Below are 27,619 nucleotides of genomic sequence, written 5' to 3' on the forward strand. Positions count from 1 at the left end.
GGCGGTGGGGTCACTCTATCTCGCAGTACATCGACACTACCCCTGTCTGTACATCGTCGTATCAGGACTACCAATTTGAGATTTGCAGCTCCTGCTTACAGCCACGCTTTTTCTTTTGAGCGACGGAGCCCTGGTGTGATTTCACTTCTTGTGATAGGCCTATCTGTCGAGATACCAGTGTGGCACGTTGCTTTCATACTGCGTATGAGACGCACTTCTGGATAAGACGGACGCAGCAGTGGTATTATAACAGGCAGACATTCCCATGTCACCGTCTCTGCCCAACCAGTAATCTAAGAAAAAAAGAAATGCATGAGGTACGATCTACTTCGCTTTCAAAATTGAAAATTGTGGGAACTATTTTTTCGTTTTAACAGACACGATCACTGATGCGTCTTATTCGCAAGAGTCTTTGGTACCGGTGTAGAAGTTTAAAATGTCCTAGGATAAAATGTCCGGGAACAAAGGATTCTATTATGCGCTTCAATCTCTGAGCTATTGACGGTCAGGGTCTCTATAGAACCATATTGCAGAATACAATAGGGCCGGACACTTTTTCCAGGGGGACACTTTTTACTTTTACACCGGCATGATGTATATTCAAACTTGTAAACTAAATATTGTCTATAGAAACATATGTATGTAAAATATATTTTTACGAAATTTTGTTCAAGTTGTATAGATTTTATAATATACTTATAAATGTCGTCTAACCACATGTAACTTCGATCGGAGTTGGTTCCCCGGGTAACAAGAGTAGTCGTATATTGCAATATTTGATGGAGAAAGAGCAACCAGTTTCCGCCCTAAAGCTGATGGTTTTCATGACCTGCGTGATGTACCTCAAATGATAGCAAAGCGTCGTCGATATTTTTATGCTGATTTATTAGTTTATGCTCTCAAAAGTGTCAGTGTCATATGTATCTTGAGGAAAAGAAGCGATTTCAATATGTGTATGCGATTAAAGATAATAAGTCCTAACCACGACCACAGCCGTCGCCAGGGGAACCCCCGATGTTTACGCGCGTACTTTATGAACCTTAACAATCTATCAATGATCACATCCATTGTGTTTTAATGTGTATGTTTTGAAAACAAGCTGCATAGTATGAATATTCCATCAGTCTCATTCTCTCCAACCTTCCTGGCGGGGACATTGTCATTTGCTAGGCCAACGAATGTCCGCACAACAAGTAGTGTCTGGCAGCTTGTCGTCTTCGCATAATCATTTTTAGTATCAAAATAAATCTTGTAAAGCTACAACTTTGTACATCGACAATATTGATTTGTTTTCTTGTTTACGTTTTATTAATAGTTGATGGTTCGAGAGCAGTGTGCGTGAAATGGTATTATTTGGTTGTTTGGGGGGCAGAGAACAATACATCTTTTCATTTTTAAGAAAGATACTGAATACGTTTCTCTTTTCTTTTAGAAAAATTGTATTCGAATCTAGATTACCAAAATACCTTTACCAGATAACCCCAACCTTGCCCACGCTAAACACTAAAGCAAATAGTGTGCAAGACATGAGATCTTGTTCAACTATTATTCTATCTCTGGTCCTTTGTCTACCGTGAAGAGGAACATTCTCACACCGAGTTCAAAAGGAAGAAAAAACATCGAATCTCGTATTCATATTCTCGCATTTAGGCCTATAAATATCGACTTATTTGCTTGGGTGTTATTTCAAGGAGTGCTCTGCAAGTTGCCCCGGGCCATTGGACCCTAGTCAAAACACTTCCGACGACAAAATCTACTCCGGGTATAAGGCGACAAGTTCGGTCGAATTCCCCTTCGGGTGGCCTCGTCGATTTAGAACAATTACTTTACAACGTATTTTTCGGCGAAATTCGTGTCGCAGGCTTTTAGATATCATGCTACGACAGGCACTACCACTGTACTATGGGACTGCCCCAAGGCTCAACTTTCGAGAAGTGAAGTCGACTGCTCAGATCTGAGATCGGAAGGGCAACCTACTGGAGGTGACAATCGGTATCGGTTGTTGTATATCTAGAGGTTGTAACCAGTGAGGAGTTGTCCTTGGTTGGACGATTGACCATATACATACTCCAGCCAGTTGGATTCTGAACGATGGTTGACGATACTGCCATGGCGTAATTGGCAATACAATGTAAGCTTACTAAGATGGAAGGTGATCTCTGCATGAGTTTACATAATGACCTCAACCAGGATGGATTAGACATCATATTGTGGTGGGATGGGATGGGGGAATACTACAGGGTCCACTTAAGATGACGTCAAGCAATAAACAATATAATTATTATCCAAATCTCCAGGTCTACTCCAGCTTGGAAGTTTGTAAACAAAGCGTTTTTATATGCTTGACCACCTATTCGAACCAGAAGTCCTCTACCATCTCGAGCACTTTGTGTAGCAATGTTGTGGATACTGTAGCGATGCAGACGATGATTTGCATAAATAATCGAAGAGTTTTAGTTCGTTCAGAGGTCGACTTATTTGCCTGTTGCTATGGACGCCTAGCGTCTCCAACTTCCAGACACGCATAGTGACCCCAGCAACGGGCAGCATCTTATCGCTACTGGAAACTATTGAAGAAAGCTGCCTGAAGTTCACAATCGCATTCTGTACAGCTTAATGTAAAAGGATGGCTCACGACAAAATCCATTCTAATGATTGACGAGTTGCAGTTCCTCACTAGGCCTATTGAAATCCTCGAAACGACCACTTTGTTGGTTCGCTCTCCACGTTTTCACTTACTTCTACTAAAAACCAGGCTAGGAGACGTCTTGACTTTTGACAATTTGTTTTATCATGTTGTGGCACCCGACGCCACCCTGTTCTAAATTACCATAAAATGGCATGTCTAGATACGGCCATGTTGTGCTATCGCCATGGCGACACGTAAATATTATGGTTGCTGTGTTCAAACTTGGTCGTGATGTGGTGATCAGGTCGATTCAGAGAGTAGACTGTCCCTAGGATTAATAGAATACCATCACACAGGTGTTCTCAATGTAGCATTAGGGGCAGTTTAATCCCATAGGGACGTGGTTTCCATGGTATCTTTAATTGTTATAAGCATCGTGTCAAAACGTTTATCAACTTTTAGTATGAATATTTTATTGCATGTCATATGGGCTGGAGACAATTGCACAAGCACGCAAATGAATGTACCCTCTCACCCCACCATGGCACCTCCTAATGCCTCAACACTAATGTCGACGGGAGTCACAACCAGGCCGTGGAGGCGAGTTGTCGCCACTTCTGGCTGTCGTCGCTACTTTCTCGACATTTCTCGGGAATGATTCGATTCTCCAGCAGTGCTGTACACATGAAGACTGATCCAGAGTAGACTCTTTGTGTAATTAAGGGTGACTTTGATCTCCTGCTCTCCTCAGATGGTACACAAAACTAGACCTGGAGAACCTGGATCATGTCACATCTAGTCGAGACAAGGTACACCCTGTACAGATTACATGACACATCAATCCTGTAGAGACATGTTACACCCTGTAATGGAACAGGACAGACTCTGAAGGATGGCACATCCAGGCCCTGAAGAAACATCGTATCGTGATTCCATCTCCTAGTCATTGTGCTACGAACCGTCTCACCGAAGACCGTGTCCTCGCTAAGTTGGCTCGCAGATTGCGGGACTGGAGATTCCGACGGTGTCCGCAACTCACTGTCCACTATGGTTACCAGACAGCGCAAGCAGACGACAATGACAAATTTGAAAACTCGGGCAGATTCAACAGCGAATAATTCCTGTTTTATGGCACTTTACGTGGATCAATTGCTTGTAGATATTTCAAGATACATGTAACTTGAACGCTTCTATTTATCTGTTCGAAGGAGAGAGTTGTCGAGGCAAAGAGACAATATTCGACCGATTGTGCCTTTGTGGTGCTTTCATCATCATTGCCATGCGGTCGTCGATCAGGCCTAAGGGGGTGAGGACGGTTGTCTTCATTGCATGTGTCTCTTCAGTTGTTCATATAACCTGCTTAACCTGAATACCCAGGGTCACTGTTGTTACTCCTCCCCGCGCACGAATTACTGAATAATAAGCTCGGCAAGTACCGACTGAAAGGCCCTGATGCTAAGCTCGGCAAGTACCGACTGAAAAGCCCTGATGCTAAGCTCGGTAAGTACCGACTGAAAGGCCCTATCAATGCTACGCTCGGTAAGTACCGACTGAAAGGCCCTGATGCTAAGCTCGGCAAGTACCGACTAGTGAAAGGCCCTGATGCTCAGGATGCTGCTTAGTGTTGGGACCAGCGAAGTAAACTCATGCCGTTCCAACGTCGTTGTGCGTATATCCATCATTCCTTGAAAGGAGGAGATTTTAGGACTGATATTCACCGCCGATAAGTCTGCATGAGTTTAAAACTTCGATCAGGGATGTGTACAATCCAAATTATTGAACGAAAACCTCGAAGACAGACCAACTGAAGAGGCCAAACTTTCAGTTATTTTCATACTGGTTAGATGGCGACACTGTATATTTGTTTTAGGTTGACCCAATCTTGACACTAGAGGCGCTGATTTCGTTCCTTGCTGTGCGAGTTTGTAGTTGACCTTGTGTCGTGACTGATTTTTGAATGAAAACGAGAGTTAGTTACCGGCCAGGAAAGAAACTGTGGTCTTGGTGGGAATGATCGACTTCTAGTTATTGGTGAATACCAATGGACTGATTACATATTATTGATATTTCAATCAGTCAGTATGCGCTACCCAGCCCAAGGATGTCTTTGTCAGTTACCCGTAAGTGGGTGTGACCGGCACGGCGACTGAAAAAAGAAACCGAGAATTGAAGAGTGCCGCACAATTAACATTCAAATCTCAATATTCCGCAGCAGATATACTCCATCCTTAATACGACAATCGTTTGTCTGCTTTTTCGAACAAACCGCAGAAAATAATTAAAGAGGTTGAATAGCGCCTCCAGAAGCAAGCAACAGCGCCACCCGTAGCAGAAATAAGAACTGCTTAGTGACGTCATGGTTTCCATATACGGCATCTCATTTGCATATTTTTACAACCTTATTTACTACGAGTTATAAATATGCCAGTAGCACGTGGATCATGCCGGGCGGCGCTGTCAGGTGTTTCCACTATGGGTTACATAATCGGCTACAAAGATACCAGTGTTCTAGTAAATGAAGTTAGCAATGATAGCGAAAGAATGTTAGTGTATGTTACGCAGTCAATAGCGATAGTAGTGAGTTGGAGAGAGGAGAAAATGGAAAATGGAGAGAATAGTAGTATGGATTTCGAGTCCCAAGAAGAAACTTTGCAAAGTTTTCATCAAACTGATAATCATATTCCTTCCTTCTCTGTCTCCAACAATTAAAAGTTGCTGCCGTCAACCTGATGCGTTTATCCGCGAGCGAATCGACGAGACGAAGCATTTTTCAAGCATCCGAATGGTACCTTACAGATCCGCAAGGGGCGCGTTACCGAAAATGTTGCAAAAATCAATAACGTGATCGTAAAGATTGTCATATTTTTCAAAATGAGAGTATGAAAATGATACGCAGACGGTAAACCAATGAAAGGCCAGTATCTATTGAACCTTACAAGTGATTTGGGGGCCTTGAAACTCCTTATATTTATCAATGAAACCTTATTCCCGCCTAAGGTTTTGACCGGGCCGTCCAAAACTCCCCATTTTTTGGCGGGCCATTCCCTTTAAGATACCCCTGTCCTATTGACGCATAAACGGCATAACGAGGCATATCACAATGACGTCAGAGACAATTCGTCAGAGACAATTCGTGCGTATTCCGAACTTACCCGACCACCGGCCGAGTGTGGCCGAGTCAATCACAGTAGAAATGGCAGCGCCGGTGGAAATAGCACTTTATGGGATATCTATACTTATTCTGACATTATGGACAGTGTTATGGTTAATTCACATATTAGCCATGATATACGGGTATGGAAAGTTAAATCCTACATTATGTCAAAAATTTAGGAATATTGGAATTTGTCTTAGTATTGAAAAATCGATGTAAAGGTCACCTTTTTACTTTTGGGCCTTGGCTCTCCCCTTCCTGTACGTCATTTGTACGTGTAGAATGTACACCTTTCATTACTGTGTATCTGTATGTCAGACACACGTATACACAGTGTGTGACACTGACTGTACTGGTGTATGTATTCGTTTATGTTATTCTCTGCTTGCTTGGGATTTACTGACATGTCCGATTAGATTGGGCAAGACAAGATGGTGATTGAAGCCATTGTGACTGTCTGTGTGCAAACCATGACATTCCGATGGGGATGGCGATGAAGGTGTTACTTAAACTTATAGTATAGCCTGGTACTGTTGTGAGCCACTGACTTCGACCATCTGCATTTGAATTGCATACCCTGTGACGGCTGTGTTCTTTTCTTCATTGTGCCATGGAGGTATTATTAAGATAATACCTCCATGATTGTGCCAATACTTGATTCTGCACACCCTTGACTGCTCAAACTGGTACAATACAATTACAGTATCAACTATTTCTTGCTATTTTTAACTTATCTTTTCAGAAAATGGCGGTTATACCAACCTATCCAACCGCTGTCACCTGAAGAAGGCCTGCCTGCCGTATCTATAATAAAACCGTTGACAGGAGTAGATCCAAATTTATATCACAATTTAGAAACATTTTTCACAATGAAATATCCTGTGGTAAGTATAAGTCTTTTTTGAGTGCATATTGTGCTGTGAGCAAAGATATTGCAGATGTGACAGCTGGTCCAGGGTTCAGGCGCTGCGGCCACATGCAGCCAGCCCGGTCTGAGGAGTGCCAAAGGTGTGAGCTTTTTTCCACGGAATTTTTTCAACATCTACAACATGTAGTAGTACTTGTACAGTAAATATGATTTTCAGGCACCTCAGGCTGTCTGAGCAATAAACAGAAAACAATGACAGCAGAACCTGATGATGTCAAAATACTGGTACAAGTACATGAACTAGTATCAACCTCGGAATGAGAAGTCTTGGACCAGCTTTGGTGTTCCTTCTCAATAGCGTTACTCCACGTTGGTCCTAACTTTGACGTGGGGGGTCATTCATGAATAATGCTGGTTGAATTTCTGAGTAGGCTTTATACAGTTGTGTATTGATGTACATAGCAGTACTGTCAAATATTAATTACTGACTCCTGCATAGAATTACTCATTGTTGTGCAGTTGTACGTAATGATAATGATTGTTGTTGGACATTACATTAGGTTGTTGCAGGGGTCTGAAAGAATCACTTATGACTTTGCAACAAAATTATGCATGGTCCATGTGATACTTTCAAATACAAGATCAGCGCACGTGTAGGACAGGTTGAGTTGCCTTCTCAGCTTGAGCAACATGTAAGAATAATGCATATACAGTGATCAGATTTTGTTGGGAGGGGGTGCAATTCTCATGTATGGCATACATTGAATAAGTGATAGCCACAGAAGTTCAGAAAAAGCCATCTATTCATACATGTATGTACATGTACACCATTTTCATTGCCTCTGTTTGTACTTGACTTTGCCCTACAGTGTATAAATCAATAGGCTGATTTCCTGAGAGGCTACTTACTACATTGTTTGTAGTGCCATTTCTACAGTGTAGTGTCTGGCACTAAGTCAGAAGTGATCGTCCTAACTGCAGTAACAGTGCTGGCTGTTTCACATGTTACATAAAGCATGTCACAAGGCAGACCCGTTTCATTGAACTTGAAATTGATCCATAAATGAATGAAAAGTAATTGGTTTTTTACTTTCGAAAACGGTTTGGCTTCTGATTTGAAGATGGCTAAAACATTTCATTGTGATGTTCTCGTGTGAAAATTAAATGAGTAATGGTCTCCTCTTCTTCCATTCCAGTTTGAACTTTTATTTTGCGTTTATGATGAAATAGACCCTGTCATAATGGTGGTCCAAAGTCTCATGTCAAAATATCCTAAAATACCAGCTAAATTATTGATAGGTAAGTAACAGTATTAACAGCGCAGAAGAGTTTCCATAGCCTCGTGTGTGTGGTGGCTATACTGTGGCAGAAATTGTGTCCTTGTAACATTTGGCCCATGGTTGTGCATCAGGCCATATTCCTGTCTCCATGTTTCCCCTGTTATTCAACTTGGTTACCACAACAGAAGGTTGCTGTGCATCAGTTTAATGAATTGCCTGACTTGTTGGTTATCCTTCCTCATTCACATTCATGTGTCAAGTCTGTTCAGGTGATGAGACACCATGAATGGCCCCAGGTCGTCAGCTCCATTGCAGGCTAATGCTGATTTATTTGTGATTTAGCATTGGACTAAAGTCAATAAGCCACTGTGGCATTAGCTCTCAGTAATCATTAAAATGGCTTGATTTATTCACAATACTGTGATCAAGCTGTTATTAATTGTGTAACCTTGAAGTCCAATCAAAAAAATTCAATATACTATTTTGCCGAAAAAAGTATATGCTCGGCTTCTTTGTAAACCAGTGTTGACTTTTTGTAAACTCTTCAAAAATAAACGAAGTTTGCTGACACTGTTTAAATAACTACTGTACATGTCTTTTGCAGGGGGTAAAAACGTGGGGATGAATCCAAAAGTCAACAATATGGTGCAAGGATATGATGTAGCTCAACACGGTTTAATTTTGATATCAGATAGTGGTATAAGAAGTAAGTAGTTTTTGAATTTCCATGTTGGTTGTGTTCCCCCCAGAGCATAATCTAAAGCCTCTTGTGTTTGTGTTGGATTGTTATTGTTTCCATATCACCATGGTTGCCTTGTTATGGGTTTTAGCTGTTCAGGCCAATTTATGATCACTTAAAGCTTGTTTTTGGCCATTATGGTTGAATGCATCATTGTATGAACAGGCTGGTCAGTGATAGTTGAAATATTTCGGGTTTTGATTTATGTCTTGATCGCTTTTCAGGGGTGGAGGTAAAAATGGCCTGACAGTATTTGTGCAAGTAAAATACGCCCAGAACAGCTATTGAAACCTGGAGAATGGAATGAATAAATTACTCTCTTAATCACACGCATGTGTCATCTCATTTGCAATCCAATGAGCATCTACCAAAAAAATATGCACATTTTGCTGAGTAACTTCTGTTACAATCAGCGGAAGACTGGGTCACAACTAGTTTTACATGAACATGTGTGGATGGATATGATGGCACTAATAGTATTTTCCACTCAGTCGTCCTCACTTCTAATCTAATTGAATATTGATATGTGATCAGACTACTAAAGAATTTGTACGATCCCAGAAAGTACATTTACATTTGTACCCGAATTATTTAGGATCCTAGTGACATGATGACTTGAGTTACATGCAATATGCAGGCAATGATATTGACCACTCCACTCGTTCCCCATGTTTACATGTACTAATGAAGCATACTGGTTCTCCATGGTTTGCTAATTGCCGTTAGAACGTGTCCAGGGACGAGAATATTTATCACATATTGACCATTTTGTCCAGGTTCTCAAAATATTGGATATGAGTGGATTGTCTAGCCAACCTCAATGCATGAATGGGCAATATACTTTTGATGATCTGGCTGGGGACCAGATTCTCCACTGTCAGGAACAAAAGACATGTACAAAATGAGCTATATTTGTGTCCAAATGCACCAACCAACCATTCTAAATGGCATGTGTCTAGTTGGAGGAACCAAGGCCAAGATGAGGGGAGCCTTCAACTTCCTTCCCATCAATGTATGCTTATTCTATTTTTGAAAGAATTCACTCTATGAGATTGACTGAGATGAGCAAGAGCCTGCACATCAGAAAGAACGAATGCCTCCGGGCAGTGGTAATGCAACAGTCATCTGATGATCAAACTGGGGTCCATTTTAGTGGAAGTCCCGCAAGTCTAGATCATCTTGACGGGATGCTGCCTGCATCACAATGACGATGATGTGGGATTAAAGAGAGTTGCATGTTTCATCTCTTGAGATGAGAATCTTGCACTAATTAAAAAGCTTGTCTGATCAACTCATTGTGATCATGTATACATGTGGGCCATAGACATCTTTCTTATTTGATATGACATTCCAGAATAATTTCTGTTGTTATGAGTCGCGAAACTAGTTGAGAGTTTGTCTCATAACAGGGTTAGATAAAGTGACCTCATTCTATTTGTTTGTGATATCCCGCCATTGGCACATTGGCATACATGTACAGGTAGACTTGACCTGGTAAATCAAATATTATTGATTTGGGGAGTGGGCTGCCAGGACCTTTTTGTGACTTTGATGCAGGAGAGCTAGTATTTTGCTCATAACTGTCCATGGAGTAACATCTCAGACTCAGTCGTACTCTAAAAGTCCTTGATAAAAGTTGCAATATAGGTATGCTGAGGGCTGTCACGTCAAGATCTCTCGAGGATGCCAAGTAGTTGGAATAACATTACACTCATGCTCACTCAGAAATTGCTGCCAGTAAGATGGGAGTTTTGAGTTTGGTGAAGGTTGGGCCTACTGAACAGCAGTATTGCCTCTGTAGCCTGCGCCCATACGTGCGTTTTCATTTTGTCAGTGTTGCTCCAGTGCATTACATCCTCCCATAGCATGGTCCTAAGATACAATGTACACTCACACAAAGAGGATTGCTACGACAGCTTGCTGTGGGAGGATGGTGCTTTAATGCTTGACTTCTATTCATTACATTCACACCTGTGCAAAGTCAACTGTTATCGCAGAGGAAAATGACTGGATTACAATAGCCATCCAAGGCGATTGATTTTCTGTCAGTACTCTCATTTAGTGGGGCCAGTGTCTAGTATTAGTTACAAACATGGCTAAAGAAGAGTCTTTTGAAAATTCAGTTAATTTGAATTTTCCAATTAAAACGGAATGGGTGGTATATATTGATTGATTGGACCGTTTGTATGATGTTTTTGTTGCTTGTTGATGAACAGGCACGTCCCTCCACCAGATGTTCGAGCTCCATTTCTACATTCTGTCTCTGAAAACTTTCTCATATTAGAAGAGGACTAGGTTGATCATGAAAATATAGTGGTGTGCAATGAAAAAACATCATCACGATATTCCTTCAGAAATAGGCCTACATAACACAACATAAACTCAATGAAAATATTTTTGTTTTCTGAGACCTACGCAAGGAGCTCAGCTCAAGTTTGTGGGGTAGGCTTTCTGACATTTTGTTGTCTTGTTAGTGGTCTCTAAGGCGTCTTGTTGACAAGCGACCAAATGCTGTGTCAAATACAAAAATGTGGAGAACCAAAAATGTATGAGTAAATGTATGTTTGATTTGTTTATCCCATGAACAGATGTAATAGTGTACAGTTCTGACAGAATGTTGTAAATGATTATGGTTTGTTTCATTTCCTGAGCCTTAAGTAGACAAAAGGGATTGGCATTCCTTTGGTAGGCCTTATAGGCTAGTGAGACCTTCACATCTATTTATGTGAGGGGTAGGCCTTGGGGTGCTCACGTGGGGTCTCTTCAGTACTCATGCACTTGCTATTGTTGCCCACCAGGAGACTAGGCCAATTTGACATTTACAGAAAGAGGAAATGTGATTGCCTATTATTAATTTGACAGATCAGTGCTTTATGACATCTTGGTCATTTTATATTAAGGCGGGTATTAAGGCTGTTGTCAGTTTTACATGAAAACATCCTTGAGCTTCTTATCCATCCGTGTCTGGTGTTTCACTTCAGTAAATTCAAGTCTGCTCTTTATGTAAATGATCTACTTTTATAAAAATGGTGTGTGACACTTTTAGTACTAGTTACAAAGACACCACCATTGAGTGTGTCGAGAGCAAAAAACTACCGGCTCTACTGTACATGTATTGTGTGGCTGAGTGGAGTGGCATGTCGCGCAGAACCACTGTGTTTCATGAAAAAACATCTTTCAACTGTGTCTCAGGACTGCACATTGCCGGCTGCCATGCACATGTTATGGTATCATGATGATTGGTATTTCAACAAAGGCTTGGTCCAGATTGTAACAGTGAATATAATTTCAACTCCCGGGACAAAAGGAGATAAATCAGTCTTTTTAGATATCTGACGTATATGAGAGATCTAATCAGTTCAAATAACAGATGGTTCCGCTGTCATGTTTTGTTGTGCATGACCTGACTTTGTTCTCCCAAAAGTAGTCAGTATATTTGTGGCAAAATTGTGCTTCAAAAAGACCCATGCAAACCTTATATGAAAGTTGTCCCCCTTGTCTTTACGTCAGCCCCGAGATGATTCCTTGACCAGATCTAGAAGACATCACAAAATAGCCACCAGGAAACTCCTATGTCAGGTGTTCAAAACAGTGTCTTATAATGTGTGTTTTATTGTCTTTTTAGTGAAAGAAGATACTCTTTTAGACATGGTGACTACCATGTTGACCAAAGAGAACTGTGGCATGGTTCACCAGATGCCATACGTGTGTCAGAGAGAGGGATTTTCAAGTGTACTTGAAGCGGTAAGTAAATTTCCCATCTACAAATCAACGTGTTTTTGGTGGAATTTTGTTTGCCTTTTTGTGAGCCTTGTGGTACCACATGAACGGGTCAACTATGTTTGATGAGCTATCAGGGGAGACATACAGTTCAATTCTAATTTGGGCAAGTAGCACAGCATTGTCTACAGTGTACATTTGCAATAATATGAATTCCCTCTTTGGGCATCATACAACATTGTCTTGCCAATGTTCAACCTCCCTTCTTTTGAACTGAAATGTACATCACCTGGCAAGTGTCATATTCTGTTTCAGCAAATTTTTGTTCACATTTTTAGTTGGAATTCCAGATGATGTGTTGGGATATGTTTCCATGGTGATACTTGTATGAATTGTTTCTTTGGTGTGATGTCTGATCCCACCACTCTCAGGTTTAGGATGAAAAATGTTTCCCTTTTGTGTAGTGTCTAATCCTTTGCGTAAAAACAAGATCACATTTGACGTCAAGTTTTGATTTATTGTGTTGAGCCATGTCTTATGGGGACATAAGCGTTGCCATGGCAATGTGAACATGAAGCCATTAAAATTGTAGTAAAAAGCACATAAAAGGTAGTTATCTAGTTTGTGTTGATGATAGCTGATTGCCTTGACCCAATGTTGAGAATGTTTTACGCGGGATCTTCTTTTCAGCAGTGGTTATCCTCTTGAAAATGAGGAGATTTGCCGTAAGATTATGCCGGAAACTAACAATTGATTACAATGTTCGTATTCTTGGTTTGGCCATTACAACATACAAGCAATGTATCCAGCTTTGAAAGCATCAAGCCATGAAACCTCCACTTAATAATTTCTATCTCTAACATTCAAAAACGGTGTGTTTGCTTTCAAAAATGATCGAATACATGGCAAAATGTCCCCAAGTCGTGTAACGTGATCAAACATGCATAGTCAGTGTGTGTATTGACACCAGCTGCTATGCCGTTGTGACAAATCAATAGGCCTATGAAAATGTAAGTTGGTTGCTTTGAATCGATATCCCTGACTATTGAAGTAAGCACTCGTTTTTAGCCAAAGCATGTTCAGCCATGTATTATTACCGAATGAGTATTAAAAAACAATCGTGACCGAGTCTGGTGTCTGATGGACTTGTTATTTAGTTGGAGGATTTCGACCATGGTTTCGTTTTCGTTCAAAGCTGCCATTATTTGTTTGTCTGCTTAAATGTTTACCATCTCATCTGTTGAGATAGAATGTATGAAGCTATGCCCTTCTGGTGCCCTCCTCTAGTAACCATCCCCCACGAACTCGCTCTGCATACCAGCATAATCGCTCATGAATCATTGGTAAAAAGTTCAGGTAACATCACATTCAAAGCTACAACAAGTTGCTGTTTGCAATTCAGTCAAAGAAAGAAATGTGTAATGATTCTTGCAAGTGGTCTTCAGAGTGAGTGGCCTAGGATGATTTCAATCTTCTCGCTGAACATTCCATGCACCTCTAAACATTGTTTGCCTCTCACAATGGTTGAAGTGGAAAGAAGTCGCCATTTCCTGAAGTTCTTATGTGTTTCCAAATACATAAGGCCTGCGTGGTTATACATGTAGTACATAATGTAGTGCGTGTCGGCAAAACATAACTTGAGAATTAATGATTGCTCTTCACTTGTAATATATGTAATGAGGGCTCGTTAGTCTCTCTGTCTTGCTGAAGGCTATCATGTTGCACTTAGGTGAAGTTTTTTTCAAAGTCCCTCTGAAAAAACGTTTAAATGAAAAAATTGATTGAGTATCTCATTTTGGATTGCCTGTAAATATTGAACCAGATACCAACACCCATCGTTGGTATTCTTATCGGCCATACACCCACTCTGTTGTCCTACTTCTGTTGAACACCAATCTATTCTACACCAATCCATACTTGAAATGTCGGCCTGACATTGATCGTGATGATGATGGTCATGACTGACTAGTCTTTCATGTGATAAGACAATGAATAATGAGTTTACTCAACTAATTGTGAAGTAGGTCTTCACTATACAACAATCATACTGGATAGAACGTCATTTTGATAATAGATTGACCCACAAATCTGATTTGTGATTTTCATCAACATCCTATCAAATTACGTGTAGACGCGAGCGTGTGCATGTAAGACTATAGTCGTATCACGTTGGTGGGATTAGAATAGTCAACCCCTTTCTGCAGGTTGCTTCCTGCCTCTGTAAGCAATTAGTTGTGAATCCAATTCCAACTCTGTGTCTGCCCCACCCATTAGTTAGTATTGTGACGTGTAATCCATGAATGGTGTCATTGCTTGATGGCCAGCTGAGGGTAATGGATAACCCTTTAATTTTATAACCTCTTGATACTTGTTGGCATTCGGAACCTTGTTTATTAGCATTTAACCACCTGACCTTCGCCTCACACTCCAGTGGTTCGAATCAACACTTCCGGAATTTGGAGTAGGTGAAATGAAAACTCTGCCAGCCTTCTATATATCTGACCTTCCTCTCCGTTGAATTGACACAGCTGCATTTTCTCTAGTGTTTTTAAACTTGAGGACCTTCTGTAGTTCTGAGCTCTTGTGGGCTGATCAAACCGGTGGGAATCAGCTTCTGTGCCCTTTTTTTGAATCAAGTTCTTTGCTCAGTTTTGAATTTGATGGAATCAATGCCGGCACCTGGACATTATCGACCTGAACTACTTTTTTGGTTTCTACATGTGGAACTTGTCAGACAAGAACTCCATCACCAATCTTGCGTCTACAGGCATATATTGCTGTCTCAGTAGCTGTTTATTTGAAACTATTAAACTGAACGTACATACTTGCACAGAAAGAAAATGATTCATATTCCAGCAGGTGTGGGGATATGATGCCTATCAGAATCAGACAGGCCTACATCAGCAGCTTCAACTGCAATTGATTTTGATAACCAAGTTATCATCAGTATGGTATAATATTTCATTCATTTTCAGCGCAGGACAAATTAACCCTATCCTGACCAGTTTATACAAAATCTGATGTTTGACTGCCCAACATCCAATAACCAGTGACGTTGTGCCTAATTTCAGGTGTACTTTGGGACGCAGCACGCCAAGATGTACCTTACAGCCAACATGGTGGGCATCAACTGCACCACTGGCATGTCATGTGTCTTCCGTAAAGACATCATTGACGAGGCGGGCGGGCTGGCACACTTTGGACAGTACCTGGCTGAAGACTACTTCCTTGCCAAAGCATTTTTAGATAGGTAGGTAGCACATTTGGTATTTTAACTGACAATCAGAACAAAAATAAAAAGCTGAGCAAGAAATGGAGTGCTGAAAAATCTGTGTCTTTAAACAAGGCATAAGGCTTAATAATTCCTAGCTGTAAAGGGTTAACTGTAATTCTGCTCAGGCTAAGCCTACCCAAGCCATGCAATCGTGAGTTAAAAGGCTTAGGCCTACCAGGGGCTTAGCTGTGGCCTTTGTGAACACCCTGAGGTTGAAATCCAGTATGCAGTGTATAAAGTGCCATGCACAGTTCATGTTGGTGCCTTATATCATTGTTTCTATACTTGTTTTGAAAAAATATAAACTTCAATATAAACATGGTTATCGCTATTTGAAAAGTTGAAACAGCCAAACACCAATTAACATCCAATTATCCCAACAGTTTGAGTCATTAGAGGTTGACCCATTATTCTGCAACAATTCTTTGAAAGTGAAATATAATATTTGAAGTGAAGTTCTGTGTTTGTAGTATTGATACAACCAAGTCAAAGGTCAAGGGGGGGGGGGGGGTTAGTCCTCATCCGAAACCTGTAGCCAAGGCATGTGTTATTCTTCACCAATTTGGTCACACAACATGACAAGGATTCTGATCGAGTGTTTAATTCTATGGAGACAATTTGATTATCATGTCTCTGGCAGGCTGACTGCTTGGGTTATTGGTCGCTGCCATAATCATGGTTCCAGCCTGCCCCAGTAGCACCATCCCTTGAGATCTTATTAGCTAATCAGCATTTCTGGCTCATTCAACGTTGATTATAGACAGAGTAGATACACAGACTCCAACATCTTGACCCTCAATGTGCTAAACAGACACTGTGCGTCTTGTATGGGTGGAGGTAATGGAGGCAATACTGCTGGAAGTTCAGTATGAGACTTTTATCTTGCTTTTTCAAGTGGCATTTTCCAACAAGCAAAATGAGTTTCCAACAATAACTGTACTGGGTACCTAGTACTGCATGTACTAGGCCCAGTTGTTTATAATGTTGGAAGCCCATTGGCATACTATTGTAAATGAAATGAAAGGAGATAAGCTATTGCTGGAGTTGGTCTGGGCAGCTGGGTATTCTTGTCATGTCACATTCCAGCCCTCCTGCAGTGTATAATAAAGTGTGTTTGTCTTTGCAGAGGTTACTGTACTAGAATAAGCTCACAGTTAGCCTGGCAAAATCATGGGAACTATTCAGTTGCAGCCTTCCAAGCAAGAATGGTCAGGTGAGTCAAAACTTTATCAGTTATCAAAATATGTTTCGCAAAATATTACTATTACAATTTGTAAAATATTGGTTTTAAATGGTATCGCGACATCGAATATGATTTCGGTCACCCTACTTTGAGGTCCAACGGGACCAAACCACGAAATATATCTAACTTTGTGGATCTGTCATATAAAAGTCATTGTCCTTTAATTCTATCTAGCCAATAAAGAGAGAGAATGCAAAAAGATTTTCTCTTTGGAGGTCGGGCATATCTTGATATTTTTTATGTGTGGCCTGCAAAACAAGTCACCTTTTCGGTATTCAATAACCTGTTATGATCTTATACCAGACACAGGTTGGCAATCTGTGATTGTTGAACCATGTCTTCATTTATGATTTACGCCAGCTACTTTGGGATCCGGTCTGATTGAACCACACAATCTGAGTCATAGAACTCTTTATTGGCCGGCTATTCTTTGGCTTTGATGATTTGATGTACCTTACTCTTGGAGCAAACAATTAATTGAAATTCTTCCAACCATAAAAATACTTTATGATTAGGAAAATATTATAAACCACTGAATCATTCAATGTCTTGAGAAGTGATTCACTGCTGGGGAGAGGGCTTTGACATGACGTCATTCTCATTGTTCTTAACCAAAACTCTTGGCGAGTGGCAATCAAAGAGTGACACAGATTACATTAGTTTTGGAATGTTGTCAAATGTTCCTAATTTGTTGTGGCCTTGTGCCCCCTATCTGTGACTTATCTCTCTATTCCCTATTGCAGGTGGACCAAGTTGCGTACAGCAATGCTTGTGGCCTTGTGCCCCCTATCTGTGACTTATCTCTCTATTCCCTATTGCAGGTGGACCAAGTTGCGTACAGCAATGCTTCCCCACACTATCATCCTTGAGCCTCTGTCCGAGTGCCTGTGGCTAGGGACCCTCAGCTCCCTGGTCGTGACTTACCTCCTTGGATGGAATGGTATCGTCTTCTTCCTCACACACTGCTTATGTTGGTTCATTCTAGACTACATCCTACTAAAAGTTATCAATGTAAGTAAATGAGTTCTTTGTTTATATCTTCTTCAATGTTATTTTCATCTTTTGGTGAAGTCATGTCATTGACTTCTCTGAGCAAGACACCTTTAGTTTGGTGTTATTCTGACCAAGATCAGCATGACGAGGAGACGATGTGATCCCATTGTTAGGCTGACGCATGGTATATCTTGTTATTCATCATTCAGACAAAGCTTGTGATGTCTGCTGAAAGGTTTTCACTGAGATGTCAGAAAACCTTTCAAACTGTGCCATTTACCGTAAACCTGAAATTGAGTGGTAGAGTTTGATAAGCCTCGACCTGTATTGCATAGTTTATAACTATAATCTGCATGTACTGGTCACTAAACCCATAACTGGTTTGATGCTCGAGTCGTATCGAAACTTGAGCCATATTTCATATTATGAAAGCAGTATTGTTGATTAGAAGAATAGATGCATTCATCCAACTGCCATGTTGTCAAGGCACCAGATGATCGAAGGGTTTGGCCTATCCCAGACTGGTCACCTGTATCATTCATTATAACTCTTGCACATCGATATGTAGTTGAGGTTTATGTTCAAATTTGATTGATATCAATTTCTATGCTGACTGGATCAATACACAGCTTGTCTGTAGAGCTCTTTGGTGACTGATGGTCACATTCTGTGCTCGTTGTTGGACAGGAGCTCTTTGGTGACTGATGGTCACATTCTGTGCTCGTTGTTGGACAAGGATTGCCCAGACGATGAACGACTGTCGACCAATCGACTGTAAACAACGTCATTAGGCGGACATTTTGTTATTACCAATTTCTCGAATAACTGTGATTTGTGATAATAAAAACTGCAGAAACATATTTTTTATTCAGAAAAACTAAGAGAAATTTCAATATATATAATATTCCTACCAATATTTTTTTTTAATTCAGATTTTTGTTCAGAAATTTTCACAAATTGCAAAAATCAAAAAGGCGTGCAAATTTCAGATATGACCAATCAGATCCTCTCGATGCTTCCTGTGCCACTTGGATGTCTGTTTTCACGCCAATGATTTAAATCCCGTTAGTAATTTTCCACACTTGCGTTTTCAGAATGGGCCACTACCATTTAGTAAATTTGATTTCCTTGTGGCATGGTTGTTCCGGGAGATAGCCTCTCCGTACCTACTCATCAAATCACAAATCAGCAACAAGATACATTGGCGGCACCGATCGTATGTTGTGCGGTGGGGCGGCTACCTCGAGGAACTACACGAGAAAGCAAGAGTGTAAGATCTGAAACCAGGAGAATTGACATTTCCGCTGTTATTTTTGTATCGTTGAGCGATCTGTATCATATTGTCATCATTATTTATTATCATTTCGTACCAGTTCCTTGCAAGAGGAAATGTTTAATGGGTTTCCTCTGATAATTGTAAACACGGCGAAATTTAGAGTCACTTATAGACAGCTACAAACACAACTATGGTGAGCCCTTAAATGTTTTAGATCAATTGGAAATTTCAAAAAGCTAATAATGCCATCGTTTTGCCTTGATGATTGTACATGTAATTAGCAAAGTTTGAGTTATTTTGGAGACAGTTTCAACATGTCTTGGGTCTTGCTATAGCCTGATATCAAATATGCCCAGCTGAAGAAGCTGATAGTGGGTGATATGAATAAAGACTAGCAAATGCTTTTACTCCGGTTTTGTACAGGAAGGCCTAGTGTAAATGTACATGGAGATTTAGATAAAAGCATTTGCTAGTCTTTATTCATATCCATTGTCTAACACCTTGTCTAGTATTTCTCTTCTCACAATATCTTGAATTTGATAAACAGCTCTTGGATTCATAAAAACTGGAGAGTTAGTCTACTTTGTGTGCTGTGGTTCAGCCTGAGTAGACCTGAAGGACTGTACTTATTGCCATTGCAAAGTACAGCATTTTTCAACAGGACACTTACACATGAAAAAGATCAAAGACTTCTGCTAAATCAAGATCAAGGGAAATGTCTCGTCGAATTACCCCTCTCTGACGAACAATCTGTCAGCGCACGGGAAATCTTGAAAAAAACACACAAAGATACGCCCAGTCATCGCCATGGCAACTACACCAAATATGGTTAACACAAATCCACCTGTGATTCATGTTGCTGCATCTCGTCATTCTTGTGATGCAACCAAGATGTGGTTAGCATGACAAAGGACACATTCAAACTGACTCCATTTTTTTACTCCTTTTTTCTCCGTTTCTGGTAATTGATAAATATTGAATTTTCGATGGTTGAGCAAAGGACAGGTTTTAACTGCCGTACATCTTAACAACCAAGGTGGCTATTTACTGTGGTGCATGATAAACAATCAATTGATTATATGGTTTCTATAGATTTTCTTGATCTTTTTGTGGCAAAGGCCCGTGTCTACAGTTGTCAGATGAAGCTACATGTAGTGCTGGTCTCGTTTATTGATAGCACCCTACCAACACACGGTGATAACCCGTCAACTCACAAGGGGGAATTTCTGCTGACATTCCAGTTTGCATTTCATTTTTCATGACCCCCTTCACTGGGTTATGGGTCCGACGGCTCAATGTAAAGATTCACAAGTCATATGTTCTCCATCTCATCAACTAAGAGCCTTGGGGGAACTTTTAGCTGTTTGATATTCAAAGCGGACCTAACTGTTGTTCTTCCTAGCAGACTCAACCAGTTTGAACGAGACATGAGGTAAACTTTTCTTACCACTGTAGATTAACATCTCAATCTGGGTTTGTTAGTTACGATTTGTACCAACAAATTTTTGGGGATGACTTTTGAAAAACTGTTTGAAAAGCGTATTGGGTGTTAAGTTTGAATTGACACTGTGCGTTTCTCTGCTTAAGTCATTTGTGGAGAAGACAATTTCAGGCTGGATGTAACCTGTTCATCATCGGGGTTTCAGTAAGTCAGGTTTTCCAGGTGCATTTTGCCCTGTTTTCTCTTCATGGTCAATATTGTATGAGTATTATAGTTCTTGACAGAGAACACATTAGGTTTGAATGTTCACTTGGATCATGATACTTGGAAGGGCTATGTCACATGCCCAATGTTGGCTTCGTGTAGTTTTTGCCAAGTCAAAATCAACTTGATTTTTTTCCAGATTACAATTAGCAATATTTACCGTGGTTTTTCAGGTGCATTTTGCACTGTATGAATCATATCAAGATGTATAAATCGCTTTGTAGTGGATTCCATTTGAATTGGTCAGGAGCATTTGCTGCTTTCAAAATGGCAGCACCAGGCCAGGTGCTGTCCCAGCTCGGCTCCTGACCGAGTTATTAGAAAGTCATTCTAGCGTCAGTGGGGTCATTTATTTTTTTCATCGCAGTATTAATCTGATTTGAAATCATTGGTGTAATGTTTTATTTATTGATGTGTTGATTTATAGATTTTGAAGACAGAATCTGAACTACAGAGTACATCGTGGTATTTGAAAATGCTTTAACCGCTGATGAGTCATCGTAACTTAGTTGGCCTTGCCAAGAACACGACCCATAAAGTTTATCACAAGTTTCTACGAGCTTTCCCAGTTCTGGCAAAAGATGTCATTCCGTTCGAAACATGTACTCGAAATCAGAACTTTTGATTCCAGTGATTGGCCCCCACCCACTTTGTCTTGCCACCCCTCCATAATGAATAGTGGACTAGCCCTGGAGAAGTATTCTACATCATTGTTTTTCCTGTCAACTTAAAAATTTGTGTTGAAATACTGCGTTGTTTATTTTCCTCTTCTTCCCACTTGTATTCAGTCAGCCATTTGAATAAAATTGGGTTCCATCTGAATTTAAATTATATTCAAACGGTTTCAAGTTCAATTTTTATTATTTGAAAATGACTTGAATCATATTTTATGGTTGTGTATTCTTTAAGTTGAGCCATCATTTCTGATTAAGAATTTGAATTGTGACTTCCCACATCGCTATCATATTGATAGCGGTATTTATCCCGCTGGACCATAATCATGTCGCCAACCGTCGTCATTTCTACTGTATAAATGTAACTTTTTTATTGCTGCAAAACGTGTATAACGTAGGGTGAAACCTGCTTGCTTGTATTCTATGTACAGCCACCGTACGCCCCCTGGTGGACATACATGGTATGATGGGAACCAGGTGTTCCTGGATCAGTGTATGAATAAAGCGCTGCTCTGCCTCTTCACAAGATATTAATACCTTCACTTGATCCGACTCTCTGCTGGTTTGCATGAAAATTCAAGTGGACAATTAACCTCAAGCCAAGTTTTCGGAAAGGTTGTTTATTTTTTCGGTTGATCGTTATCAAGTTGGTCAAAGTCATAGACTGGCGTCGTGAATCCTGTGCATAGACATTTTGAAATTAAACTTCTGTAAAGCTAATTTAGAAGAAAAAAATGATTTGACCAAATTTTCCCCTGGGAACTTTTGACTTTGGTCTTGTCATTTGCAGACCCCTCCAGTTTTGCTCAAGCCCGACAATTTCTATTTCTTCAGTTCCCTCTCTAACAATCTTAAATGCTTGATTTTGGTTATTCTTTGGTGTTGGTTAACTGTAGTGTTGCCATGGTAACCGACTGTTCTTGGTGGCAGGTATTTTCACTTGGATCACGTGAAGGTGTTTGAGGGACATTTAGTGTAATACCCAGGTGTTCTTTACTAGTGACTGTGGGGACAAAACTTATCAGGCAGTCTTTGGTACTGCACCATGTATGTGTGAAATACCACAGGCATTCATTCTTACAATTACATCCCAAGTTGCTTATCAAGTATCCCCCTGGTGATTTCTGTCCTGTTAGGTTGGTCATGACGGAAAATACATGTGTTGTCGTCAGAGTTTGTTTTATTGTTGATTCAACTCTGTTAGCAATCATATGATTTTACTTGAACCGACCCATGTGTTAGGCAGAGCAGTGCAGTGTCTTGGGTCATAAAAAATTAAAAAGTAAAAAAAAGTCAACCTCAGGTAGATCTGGGAAGCTTATGGTGCTCTAGGAGCATGTTTCGTTTCGCCGTGTTGTCAAGAGGAGGACATCTTCTGAGTAGAGGGTTCCTTTTGTCCACGAGTTATTGAATTTGATTATTTATTGTAATATTTAAAATGAAATGTTGAGGTCCTTATTTATTTGATTGAATTCTGTTTGTCTTCAAACACCGAGATTTGACTTTTTTCGCATCAAAATCATGCAATTTGGAACCCTGCAATTCAGAAGTGTTCAGATTTGAACCTCTTGCATAACAATTTAGGATGTGTTTATTCAAAATTTAGTGAAATTTTCATTTTAAAATTGTAGTGTAAAGTATCAAATTTATTCAAGAGAAAAGTCCAAATTGAATGTTAAAGGAAGTTCAGTTTCAATGTTTTCCGGTTTACTCAGTGGTTCTGAATGAATTTAATTTATGACTCCAGGAACTTTTGTAAACAGTTTGAGCCATTTTGGTCTGATTTTACTTCCATTTAGTGTTGGAAAATATTACCTGTTTCCACTGAATGCTTTCTGCTGTTTCTTTATCATGATTGAAAAGTTCCAATTTTTAAAGCTTTTGCAACCCGTCATTTGAGTCCTTTTTCAAATAATCCTGCAGATTTATGCTTCTGTAGTTATTCATTTGTCATGGGGAAGGGTACTTTTGTGAATTGTTTAGAAATTAGAATTTAGAATTTAGAATTTAGAAAATCCAGGGAACCGTATATTCCCGTTCGATATCATTGTTTGATTATGCAAATTTCCAAGATTTTTCGAGAGTGATGTAGTGTTGTGAAGTTTCCAGTTTCCAGTTTCCAAGTTTCAGCACACTTTGTTTGCTGACTAAGATATATTTCACGTATTTTATTTCCATTCCATAATGATGTCAACTATTGAGGACTGGGTCATTTCTGACAGAGAAAGAAACCTTCTGAAATGATATCCTAAAAAGTCATTGAAACTTTAGGAAAAGAATACCATTGAATTGCTCATTTCCGGAGCTGTTAATTTAGTACTCGTATTTATTGTACTTCGTCAACATCAAAATACACTTTAGACAGAAGTATCCCAATCCTCAATGGTTTAAAGCATGATATCCACCCCAACACAGACCAAATGGACCCTTTGATCTCCATAAATCTATCACTAAGTGGTCTAATTCATTATATCATAGGGGTGCTAGGTAGATAACTTTCTTCATTTACATTCTTATTTATGTTTCATTTTTGTGCTGTAGCTTCCATTTTCTGAAGAAAGGGCAAGAGTGTGATGATGCCTCTAGTTGCTTGAACATTCATAAGAGTTTCTCTGATCTGACCCCACTGGTCAGACAGGTGTAAGTTAATACAAGTAACAAGCTTTAACTTTGCAGACTTCCTGTGGTCATTTCCAGGCGAAAGTCTTTGTAACTCATGCTGTAGACCGCCAAATGTTCACCGAGCTCTAATTTACATATTTTCGTTTGGTGACGAAATTTTACATTTGCTGCTGAAATTCAATGGTCAATGAATTATAGAGAGGAAATTTCTGCAATTTCTAATAATATGGTTTACAGTTGTCAGTCAACCAATCTCTGAAGTTATATATAAAGGTCACTTGATTTAGGTCGTCTCTAGCATGCACAAGAGAAACACAAAGTCTATCCTTAAAAGTAGGTCAGTTGGTTTAGGTCGTCTCCAGCATGCACAAGAGAAACACAGAGTCTATCCTTAAAAGTAGGTCAGTTGGTGTAGGTCGTCTCTAGCATGCACAAGAGAAACACAGAGTCTATCCTTAAAAGTAGGTCAGTTGGTTTAGGTCGTCTCTAGCATGTACAAGAGAAACACAGAGTCGATCCTTAAAAGTAGGTCATTTGGTTTAGGTCGTCTCCAGCATGCACAAGAGAAACACAAAGTCTATCCTTAAAAGTAGGTCATTTGGTTTAGGTCGTCTCTAGCATGCACAAGAGAAACACAAAGTCTATCCTAAAAGTAGGTCAGTTGGTGTAGGTCGTCTCTAGCATGCACAAGAGAAACACAAAGTCTATCCTTAAAAGTAGGTCATTTGGTTTAGGTCGTCTCTAGCATGCACAAGAGAAACACAGTCTATCCGGAGTTGTTGCAATGGATGTGGTGGTTTCAATTCTTGTCCAAAACTCCTCATAATAATTGTTCTATATAAAAACATACAGAACTGTTCTTGTTTGTGTTGATTCTGGTCAAATTCTTATTATGATATAGGAAATCCTTTGCCCACACTACATGTACGAGTTTTGAAGTTAGAAAAAGTGATCTTTCAAATCATCTCCAAGAGTTCACCTCTTCCTTAGAATTTGTCATTTAAACTATTGCTATTGTGATTCTTATGAAGCGATTTATTGAGTTACTTGACGCGTCTTGTTGTGTTGATTCTGCTAGTCTTCTGCTTGTATTTCTATGTCTTGTCTATGCAAAACTATGCAAATTTTCTCAGAGCGACATAACCTTCATCCCAGCAGCGTCCATTTTCACAGTGTGCTGCCATAACTTTGACGCAAGACAGGTTATAGGACTTTGTTAGATAGAAATGGCACTTCTTGATTCTTTTGTAAATGATTTTTTCCTGTAAATAAGGTGTAAATTTGATGATAACCATGTTCCAAATGATTTCTCTCAATAATACCTTGATGTAAACATGTCCTCTTTGATAGTATGTTCGTCCATTGTTAACATGGACTGGTTTGATCAGACAGATCTTGTTCTATTGAGAGAAATTCCTCTTCTGGCCAAAAGAACTTCAAACCAAAGGACAATGGCATTTAGTTTTATTTGCCTCCCTCCGCCTAACCAATGGGACCTCCACTCGGCAGGAGAGATTCTCAGAAGCGCCCCAAAATGCTGCCTAATGTCAGGAGACGTACCAGCAAGGTGACGCAATCTGCACTCTTCAGATAGTCTGACCGATTTATGAACAGTATACGATAGACTGCTTCAAGGTCTTCACATGTCCTGTTTGGCATTTCAATTTTTTTGGCCAGAACTTGAAAAGAGGTTACAACATTGATACAGAACATAACCTTTATGATTTGAGGCATTTAGAACATGGTAGTTTTGATTAAATGGTAACTTTGAAGGTAGGGCAGTTGGCTTTTTTTGTTTGAACTCTGTTTAAGTTATTAGTAAAGTTTGCTTTGAGTTTCGCTAACTGTAAATAGAATGTCGAACAGAATTTAGCTCAGATATCACTGGTCAAACCTGAGCTGACCAATTCTCTTCCTCACCAGCCTTACCACTAGATTGTACCTGCATTAGATTTACTTGTGCCAAAAACTTAATTAGTTGATTAAACTCCTGAGTATTATAGTTATGAAGCATACTGGTTCATCAAATTAAACCAGCATACTGTAACCAGGTAATGTTTGCGACTGTTCTATTTGCGCGATTTGGGAGCTAATGCAAACTTAAATCAAGTGATAATTTCAACTCAACTGCAATAATCATTAATTTTGCCAGCAAACACGAAGTAAGGTTGACATACTCGGTTTGCAGTGTTTATTTTGATGAACCAGTGTGTTAAAGTAGCTCAAACTCTGTACTGGTTTGCAGTGATGAATGAAGCCATTCGGGTAGCTATAATTTGATAGAACTTTGCTACTCTCAATCCTGCATGATATTTTTTACCTTTGATTTAAAGGAAATGTTCCTTGAACTGATTTCTTCCTGAAGTATGATAGTGAACCCTTCAAGGACAGGCAGGAATAGAATACTTGAGAAAGAGATTGCAGTTGACATTTGTTTCCTTATTGTGTAGTGCATCAAGGTGATATAATTCACCCTGAACAAGATGCAGTGTTTCACATTTTGACATTTGTTTTAGTGCCATGACTTCCTTTGTTCGTTGCCTGCAGTCCTTGAGAGGTTAACGTATGCGGAGTGTTCTCTTGATCCTGACAAGTGCAGTGTGTTCCAATACTTAATCACTGCTCTGTCAAGGTCAATCATAATGTAACACTATCTTATGAAATAAATCTTTAGGATATTAATATATTTGTGCTTTCGTTTTTTGGAAATGGAAAGTTCTGCAGAATCCCAAAGGTCTTGCCCTTAGAATCTTTTGGAGGAGTAATCTCAGACTCTTGACTGAAGTATGCACCGTGTCCTGTGATGATGCTGAATAACCAAAGACCCATCAATCCCCTCACTCATCCAATCCTGAATCTTGACATTTCATGTCACTGTGCCAACACAACAAGCCAGCCATTATGGTCCTGCACTGTCTGTGTCGGCACCACCCCTGTGACCCTGGCACCCTGCATCGGGTAATACAACAACCATATTCAGCAGGTCGGGAACAACCTGCATTGTGACCTCAAACAATAGTATACATGTAGTCCTTTTCACAGGGCAGCAGCCCTCTAATGACTGACGCTATTTGGTGTCTCCCTTAAAGCAAGGTAGCACAGCAACTCTGAGAGTCCGAAGAGAACAGAGCCAAGATGAATTGCCAAAGGCTTTATTCAACCAATTGACACAAGTCACATAGCCTATCTGTAATAGAGCCAAAACACACATGTACATGTAGGCATACCTATACATGTCGACAGAACATGATACTCTAAAACCTTGAATACTAGGAATGAGGCTCCACCCCCATTCATTACAATGGAGGAGGGATTCTTAAACCTCAATATCTATTCTAAAGAAACGACACAATGGATCTCTTTTATTAAAAGAAATGGGCCTACTCTCACAAGTGATGTTGATTTCGTTTCACTGTCAATGACAGCCAAGTTGAGAGCATAA

At 39.9% G+C, this 27,619-nt stretch overlaps 1 protein-coding gene across 2 annotated transcripts; it reads left to right on the forward strand.

Annotated features, from left to right (window-relative positions):
- The first annotated feature begins 5,830 nt into the window (after positions 1-5,830).
- On the forward strand, positions 5,831-26,859 carry LOC135485881 (ceramide glucosyltransferase-like). Of its 2 annotated transcripts, XR_010446647.1 has the most exons (10): positions 5,831-5,923; positions 6,526-6,667; positions 7,848-7,950; positions 8,536-8,637; positions 12,296-12,414; positions 15,462-15,640; positions 16,791-16,877; positions 17,729-17,918; positions 18,995-24,770; positions 24,834-26,859. XR_010446647.1 is itself a non-coding variant. In XM_064768220.1 (9 exons), exons 1-9 carry the CDS (start codon positions 5,913-5,915, stop codon positions 19,172-19,174), a joined length of 1,113 nt encoding a protein of 370 aa, XP_064624290.1. In that variant the 5' UTR covers positions 5,831-5,912; the 3' UTR covers positions 19,175-26,859. The 2 variants fall into 2 exon arrangements, 1 of the variants encoding a protein (XP_064624290.1); XM_064768220.1 differs by having other exon boundaries at positions 18,995-26,859.
- Positions 26,860-27,619: the final 760 nt, after the last annotated feature.

The sequence above is a fragment of the Lineus longissimus genome, chromosome 4 (genome assembly GCF_910592395.1).
Source record: "Lineus longissimus chromosome 4, tnLinLong1.2, whole genome shotgun sequence".
Lineage (NCBI taxonomy): Eukaryota > Metazoa > Nemertea > Pilidiophora > Heteronemertea > Lineidae > Lineus > Lineus longissimus.

What these genes read in the sequence shown, in the direction of transcription:
- LOC135485881 (XM_064768220.1), top strand. An exon ending in ACCAGCTAAATTATTGATAG is followed by an intron (nt 7,951 to 8,535) that starts GTAAGTAACAGT and finishes TGTCTTTTGCAG; the next exon opens with GGGGTAAAAACGTGGGGATG. An exon ending in ATCAGATAGTGGTATAAGAA is followed by an intron (nt 8,638 to 12,295) that starts GTAAGTAGTTTT and finishes TTGTCTTTTTAG; the next exon opens with TGAAAGAAGATACTCTTTTA.